The following is an 8,188-nucleotide window of genomic DNA, read 5'->3' on the forward strand; positions in this document are numbered from 1 at the left end:
CACAATTCAGGACTTACTTTGTGCAAAAATTGCATGTGGTTGTTTTGTACAAAAAACAGTATTTTCTGTAGAGAAAATATTTATGCCCAGAGAAATGCGTTTTCTGCACAGAAAATCCTCCACAGATTCTTGCACAAGATTCCCACATAATTAATTTATGCATAAAACAGCATTTTCTGTGCAGAAAACAAAGACAACATATGGATTTTGGAATTGTTTTAAAGAAATGCATAGTAGGCAAATGTATCAGTTTGTTCATTTTTGCAGTCTATATCACTTATACTTATTTTTCTGAACTAAACCATTTCTTTGTGTGTGGGGGTTTCTCTTTCTCATGCTTTTTGTAGCACTATAATGTCTGTAAAACTAATGTTGAGCTAAATCTTTGGAAGGGTAATGTGTGCGTGCACACACACAGGTCATTGCCCAACACATAGACCAAGAAGCTGCTAAAGGAAAAAATATAACCTTTCAACCTGAATCATTTTAGATGAAATTACTGTACAGTGAAACTGGGCATGCTTTGTTAGATCTGCTAGGACAGAGCTCATTTGTCTCTCTTTACCTATAGCCACAGTTTTATACATGACTTGCACACTGGAGATCCATCTATATATGTATATCTATCTTTTCTTATTCTATGTCATTTATCTTTATTCTTTCTTTCTTCCTCCTACTTTTTTCACTGACAAAGAAGCCAGGCAGCCAGACGTCTGACCCTAGCACCACAAGAATGAAAGGGAAATGCTTTTGCTTTGTTCCCATTGCTTTTAAAGAAGAAACCAGAAAGGCAGGTCTACTGCCTCCTCTTTCTCCTCTTTCTCTTATTCTTCATCTACATGAGGGCTATCGACACCAGCAAAACTCCCCCATCCAATGCCCTTTCCGCATTTCATGACCCAGTGAGTGATCATGAGCAAGTGAGGGAATTTTAAATGTCTCCCAACACACGCACACACACAATTGAGGGTGGATGGTACATGGATAGCGGGACCAGGATGGAGAAGGAGATGAGGAGAGAGCCAGGGCAGGCAGGCAGGCAGGCAGGCAGGAGGCAGTGGCAGCGAGAAGGGGCTGCTGGTTACTGGCAGCTGCTCCTACAGTGGTGGCCATGGCAGATCCAGTGGCATCAGTAGGGGCATGTGCATGTTGTGTATTAAGTAACTTCAGTCACCTTATGTAACACTTTAGACTGGCTATTGTGCAAGTTAACTGCAATTCCAGCTCTGGCCCAAAACTTATAATTTATTTGTCACAGTTGTGTCTGTGTTTCTTCCAAAGTAGTACCAGGGTGGTGCACATGGAGTGAATCTATTATATCATTACAGCACCATTGTATAGTGTATGAAACTGGGAACTAGTCACTTGCCTGAGGCCATCCTGAGAGGGGCTCGATCTACCTGTGGCTGGGCACTTCATTCTGTTTGAAGTCTTTGGCTAGGAGCCTCTTCACTTTGGAGCAACTTCTTGAGTGGGCCCTGGCCAGGGAGTGTATGGTAGCTGTGAGGAGGATAAAGGAAAGTGAAATGTTTCTTTCTCCTTCACCTCGGGGCTGGTACCACTTAGCTGTCTGAACGCCTTACCTTTTTTCTTTCTTTCTCCTCCTTGAGTTTGTTACTACCTGCTCCCCAGCTGAGACCAGTCATGAGATCAACAGCATGGGGGTAGAGTGGGTCCTCCTGGGTTGGAGGAAGTGAATTGCTGTAGATTGAAATGACTGTCCCACCCTACCCCAATACCACCCTGATCTGGTAGGATGCATGTTGCAAAAAACAAAACAAAACAAAAACTAGGGAAAATGTGTTTTCCTAGAAACTGCAGTGTAAAAAGAAGGGTTTGTTGTTTGTTTGTTTGTTTAAAAAATTGGTTTAAACCCCTTAGGGGTTGTTCTCACTTAAGATTTGAAATGATTTAAGATAAAACGGTTTTTAAAAAATCGATTCAAAATAACACTGTTCTTATCCCGCTATCCGAACCGCTTTTTTTATCGTTCCCATCTGGCTATTTAAATCGATGTTTTTACCTGCAAGCGTTCCTACTTGGCATGAAATTGGTGTTTAAATAAAGCGGTTTTTCTCCTCCATACCTTATTTGGAGCTGTCAATCAATAGTACGTCAGAATGACGTAACCTTAAACCGGATTATTTGGAAGCGATTTATCTTTCGTCCTCGTTTCCATTTTTTGACCGTTTGTAAATCGATTTATTTTTGGCAGTTTTTTTTAAAAAAGTGGACCAATCAAGGCGCTTAATCGATCAAACGTCATAAGCGCTGTTAGCCTTATATACATTTCCCTCCTTCCCCTCCCACTGGTTCCTGGTTTACCTTTGCTCGAGATCTCAGCAATCATGGATCATCGTCAGAAATTTGAGTATATGTTTTCCTTGATCATATTGCTTATAGAGAAATTTATGGTCCAATGCAGAGCTGTTTTGACATTGTGTGACAGCGGAGAGCATGCTGCAGAAATGAGAAGTTATCTCTTGATTTTGGATGAAATGCTTCCTTTCTTTCGGCAAGGCGCCCAGATCTGCTTTCAGCCGATGGCTAGAAGGTGGTGGATATACCCCAAGACTGATGTGCACTGGAACGTCTATGCTAGAACTGTCTGGTCTGACTCTAATTGGAAGAAGTTCTTCAGAATGCCACGCGCGGTTTTCAAAATGATTGCTGACGAGCTGCGTCCCCATCTTTCCCGGCAAAACACACGGTTCCGTAAGGCAGTTCCTGTAGAAAAGCAAATTGCCATGGCCATATTGTACCTGGCACATGGTGGTTCATATGCCACAGTTGGAACTTTTTTCGGAGTAGGAAAGTCAACAGCATACAAGGCTATCACTGAGGTGTTCCTGTGTATGGAAATGGTTCTACTGCAGAGGGCTGTCTATCTTGGAGACTATAGAAAGGTTGGTGGTGGTGGTAATTTATCTCGTTATATATATTCATTTTTTAAAATCTCCTGTCCTGTGCTCTGGTCGCTTGATCTGTCATGGGATCAAGCTCCTCCAACATTTGTAATGATTATTCATTATTACTATACTTCTATTTTCCTGTGTCTCTGTCTATCTATCTATCTATCTATCTATCTATCTATCTATCTATCTCAATCTCTCAGCTAGTCTCTCTGTCTGTCTGACTACCTATCCTTATGTCTTTCTACCCTTCCGTCCGTCCATCCATCCATCCATCCATCTATCTATCTATCTATCAGTCTGTCATTCTCTCAGCTAGTATCTCTGACTGTCTGCCCGCCTGTCGTTATGTCTTTTTACCCATCCATCTATCTATCCATCTATCTATCTGCTTAAATATTTTTGATGAGATAAAGAATGTACTGTAATTATTATATTACTAATGTTATATTTATGGTCTCTTTTGCAATCACAGAATATGTCTGGCTTTGAAGCGCTGGGGTTTCCCCAGGTGATTGAAGCAATTGACGGATGCCACATCACGATTAAGGCACCTGCTCACGAGGGACCGCAGTACATAAATCGTAAACAGCAACACTCTATGATTCTACAGGCAACATGTGATCACACTGGAAGATTTATTGATCTTTTCTGTGGACATGCAGGAATAAATCACGACAGTCATGTCCTGCAGGAATCCCCTATCTATCACAGAGTCACGGCCTCTGCAGAATGTAATCATGGAGTTTTGCTCCTGGTGTTGTGGGATGGGGATAGCAATGTTCCTTGAATAGGAGGTTGATTAGCATTTGAAATGCTAACCCACCCTCTGTGAGGAAACATAGCCATGTTCTTCTCTGTCTGAATTTCCCTCCCTGCCTGAGAAGAAAAAAAGGAAAGAAACTGGCCATGCCATACATTGCAGCAGAGTCACAGAGTCACGGCCTCTGCAGAATGTAATCATGGAGTTTTGGTCCTGGTGTTGTGTGATGGGGATAGCAATGTGCCTTGAATAGGAGGTTGATCAGCATTTGAAATGCTAACCCTCCCTCTGTGAGGAAACATAGCCATGTTCTTCTCTGTCTGAATTTCCCTCCCTGAGTAGAAAAAAAAGGAAAGAAACTGGCCATGCCATACATTGCAGCAGAGTCACAGAGTCACGGCCTCTGCAGAATGTAATCATGGAGTTTGTAATGAATCTGGCTTACTCTAAACAGCCAGCATTGATCCTGGTGTTGGGGGAAGGGGAAAGCAATGTGCCTTGAATAGGAGGTTGATCAGCATTTGAAATGCTAACCCTCCCTCTGTGAGGAAACATAGCCATGTTCTTCTCTGTCTGAATTTCCTTCCCTGCCTGAGAAGAAAAAAAGGAAAGAAACTGGCCATGCCATACATTGCAGCAGAGTCACAGAGTCACGGCCTCTGCAGAATGTAATCATGGAGTTTGTAATGAATCTGGCTTACTCTAAACAGCCAGCATTGATCCTGGTGTTGGGGGAAGGGGATAGCAATGGGCCTTGAATAGGAGGTTGATTAGCATTTGAAATGCTAACCCTCCCTCTGTGAGGAAACATAGCCATGTTCTTCTCTGTCTGAATTTCCCTCCCTGCCTGAGAAGAAAAAAAGGAAAGAAACTGGCCATGCCATACATTGCAGCAGAGTCACAGAGTCACGGCCTCTGCAGAATGTAATCATGGAGTTTGTAATGAATCTGGCTTACTCTAAACAGCCAGCATTGATCCTGGTGTTGGATAGCAATGTGCCTGGAATGTCCCTCCCTGAGGAGAAAAAAAAGGAAAGAAACTGGCCATACATTGCAGCAGAGCCACTGAGGAAAAATAAAATGTGGAGTTCAGGGGTTAGGAAAGATATGCAATGGACTAACCGCTCGGTTGAACAGGCTGAAGGTTCATCTGGCTCCCCATCACAAGTAATGGGCTGTTCCAGGATGCACTCTCCTGTTTGCCCAGTATTATCTTCCTCAGAGCCAATTTCAGTCATGTCTTCGTCTCTTTGTTCCTGTACAGAAGTCAAGTTCAAAACAAAGTGTTCTTGAACTGCATCTGCGGAATGAAAAAAGGGTGGGTGGTACAGTAATTCATGAAAGGGCTTACCCATTTAGAAAAGGTTAAACATCTGGAAATGCGTACGCGCCAAAAACAAACAAACTGTAAAACAATTTTGCAATAATGTTACCTGGAGTGAATAGATCCTCAGAGGAAACATCAGGTGTTGAGCTAAGAACTTGCGTGTTGGGCGGCATTTCCGAAGGGTTGGTTTTTTTCTCAAACCTTAGATCATTTCCCCCTGCTGCTCTTTTCGCTTCAATGCTAGTGTCTCCAGCAAAGACGTCCTGGAGTTCATGGAAAAATGGAAAATCAATAGCTCCCATACCACTGGTCTTGGACATCTGAACAGATTTCTTATAAGCACGTTTCAAAGATTTCGCCTTCATTCTACATTCTGAAGCAGAACGATTAAATCCATGTTTACGTAGTTGAGACGCAATTTTGTCATACACACAGATGTTCCTGTGGTTTTTGCTAAGTTGCATCTGTACTGTCTCTTCTCCCCAAATAGCAATCAAACATCTAGTCTCATCTACTTTCCAGCTAGCGCCCCTTCCTCCAATTTGTGTTCTGTCTTCCATAGCTAAATTAGTTTCAAGGAAACCAAGAAAAAGAGGCTAGAGCAAGCACAAGTTGTCTTCACCTCAAAAATGGCTTCAAAAATGGCTCTCGAAGTTTTAGGCGGAAATGGGGGAGGGTGCAAGGCAGCAAAGGTGCTAATTTCTCACCTTTGAAGCACTGCTGAAATGTGTCCCCATGGCAACAAGAAGTAGCCCTTTCCCGTCATTTGTTATGCCAGGCATGGACCAAGGATGCTGAAAACAGATACCCATCCCCCGCTTCCCACCGCTACTGCTTGTAACTCCCCCTAAAGGCTTGTCTTGAAATACCAGCAAAAAAAAAAAATTCTTCCCCCAAACCAAACCGCTTGAATTGCTTCCTACCCCCCTTCAGGCTTCAGTTATAAATAGAATTGAACTGGCCAAGCAAATAAAATGAAAACCCTCCACCTACTGCATAACTTTCCACCCTCTACCGTCTTCAGTAACAATAAAATAAAACATCATCCAAATAAAAATATCAAAATTGATGGTTACTAGGTAGCACAGCGGAAATTTATGGTTACAGAAACCAATAACTATTTATAGGAGGATAATATTACCACACAGCATAGGGAAGAAAAAGAAGCCGGCAAGCGCCTTTCGGAGAAGGGCCAGCTGCGCTCTGTTTGACAGATGCAACAGGCGCTTAGTTAACAGGGGATCCAGGCGCTTGAACGATTCAGGGATCGAGCGCCTCTGGCAAAAATAAAATATTAAAAAAAAAATAAAACGAGTCCTTACCTTTCTTTGCAAGATCAAGGCTTGAGCAATGGACAAAGGAAAGATGGCGGCGGTCACAAAGGATGGGGACAGAAAGGGCAACTCCCCCAAGGACAGCCCCCATCGCAGTCCGCTCCTCCCATCCATCTAACACGATTCCAAGGCTGTCGTTCCTATTTAAATACTCCGGTTCCTAACTCGAATCAATGGAAAAATGTAGGTCGGACCCTAGTGTTTTTCTCACACGCGTTAAATGAGGAAGACTCGATTTAAATTTTTATCCCGCTCTACGATTCGATTTCTACTGGGGACGATTGCGGAATGCTCTAGAACCGTTCTAGGTTTAAATCGGATCCTAATAGGAACTCCACTCCTTGGATTCGATTCAGAACGCGGGGTTTCACCTAGTGAGAACAACCTCTTAGGCATTGAAAAGAAGTTCTTTCGCTTTGAATCTAAAGGAGCAGCATGTGTTCCTAGACACTGAGGTAAGAATGAATCATTTACAGGTGTGGATTTTTCCAATTCCTGCTTCATATAAGTATATATAAGTACTATGCATAACCATGTTTAAATCACAAATAGCCATATCATTCAAAAGTGTGTCTGTTGCTGGAAGCAGTAAAAGATTTTCAGAAGCATAAGGTCAAATCTGAGTATATTTTCTAAGGCGGGTTACAAACGGCCCTCAAGGGGCCGTTTTCCCACCGCCACCATTCGCTGCGTAGGGAAGCCCCAGCGGCCAGTCCACGAGGCTTCCCCGCGCAGTGAAAAAGGAGCGCCGAAATGGCGCTCCTTTTCGAAACTTGGAAGTGGCGCTGCGAGGGGCGGAGCGCGCCCTCGCGGTGTCATTTCCGCCGTGACACGTCTGGACGCACAGCGACCAAGACGTCAAAATGGCGGCGCCCATGTGGATGGGCGCCGCCATAAAGTCCGTATTCTGCGCGTACTGGCAGGAAGGGCCATCAGGAAGGTAAGAACCTTCCTAACCCTAATACGGCCCTTCCTAACCCTAGTACGCGCGGAGCGTGTACTTTATGGCAGTTTATAACCCGCCTAAGTGTGTTAGTGAATTGAAGCTGAAGATCAGAAGTGGTAGGGGGAGGAAGAAAAGAGAGAGAGGGGAAAAGGAGAGTAACTGTGAATTATTTTTGTTTTTCCTTTTATTTATACCCTGTCTTTTCCTCCAGGATCAAGACTCCAAGAAGCTTACAAATAAACACAAATGGAATATAGATAAAAACATACCAAATACTTTTATTAAAATGTAACTCAAGTATCAATTACAGTAGAACAATGTAAAAGTACAATACAATAAAAACAATGAAAAACAAGACAGTACCTTATGAAAATATTTTATTTAGCAAGAGCCAGTTCTCAAAAGACTGCTGACAGAAAGACAACAAGAAGAAGGGAAATCATTCAAGTACCTCTAGGAAGAAACTTCCAGAACATAGGAGCAGCCACCAAGAAGGCGTTCCCACCAAATATGTTTATATGGATAGTGAAATCAAAAGAAGACCTTCTTTCAAAGATCTCAGGACCTGGGAAGTGTTACAAAAAGAATCCTTCAGATAGCCTAGACCCAAATAAAAGTAGTCAGTGGAGCTGTTGTAATAACGGAGTTGTGCACCCACTATGTGTATGACTGGCCATTAACTATTTATACCAGATCATCCAATGCTCGTACCAATGTTTCAGCACAAAAACCCAGACTTCGGAGTTAATAATCTAGAGAGAATGTTTCTGCCAGTTCACCCTGCAATGCAATGATTACATTAACTGATCATGTAAGAATCTTTGATGCCCACAACATGGAGACAAAGTAAGATTCTGTTGTCCAGTCCATGAATACTCAGAGCAGAATAAACCTTAAAGGTACAGG

General features: G+C 42.8%; 1 protein-coding gene and 1 long non-coding RNA gene across 2 annotated transcripts in view; one reads left to right on the forward strand and one right to left on the reverse strand.

The window, feature by feature from the left end:
• LOC149319397 (uncharacterized) overlaps nt 1–7,585 on the forward strand; it is a 42,937-nt gene extending 35,352 nt beyond the window's left edge. Inside the window, exons 2-3 of the long non-coding RNA XR_016279859.1 lie at nt 6,729–6,791; nt 7,494–7,585. This is a non-coding gene — a long non-coding RNA (uncharacterized LOC149319397). The remainder of the gene's footprint in view (nt 1–6,728; nt 6,792–7,493) is intronic.
• Nucleotides 1,416–6,061, reverse strand: LOC149319398 (uncharacterized). The gene is made up of 4 exons (XM_089513235.1): nt 5,710–6,061; nt 5,109–5,265; nt 4,798–4,975; nt 1,416–1,500 (listed from the first exon to the last, which is right to left on the reverse strand). The coding sequence occupies exons 1-4, from the start codon at nt 5,812–5,814 to the stop codon at nt 1,416–1,418; spliced, it is 525 nt and encodes a 174-aa protein (XP_089369361.1). The 5' UTR covers nt 5,815–6,061.
• Nucleotides 7,586–8,188: the final 603 nt, after the last annotated feature.

This window comes from Sceloporus occidentalis, unplaced genomic scaffold (genome assembly GCF_023333645.1).
Source record: "Sceloporus occidentalis isolate IW3139 unplaced genomic scaffold, rSceOcc1.0.p SCAF_2, whole genome shotgun sequence".
In the NCBI taxonomy this organism is placed as follows: domain Eukaryota; kingdom Metazoa; phylum Chordata; class Lepidosauria; order Squamata; family Phrynosomatidae; genus Sceloporus; species Sceloporus occidentalis.

Coding starts and splice junctions, on each gene's coding strand:
- LOC149319398 (XM_089513235.1), bottom strand. CDS start 5,814: ATGGGTATCTGTTTTCAGCATCCTTGGTCCATGCCTGGCATAACAAAT. Junction 5,266..5,709: donor ATTTCAGCAGTGCTTCAAAG/GTGAGAAATTAG, acceptor CATGAACTCCAG/GACGTCTTTGCTGGAGACAC. Junction 1,501..4,797: donor TCAGCCTGTTCAACCGAGCG/GTTAGTCCATTG, acceptor TCCTCCTCACAG/CTACCATACACTCCCTGGCC.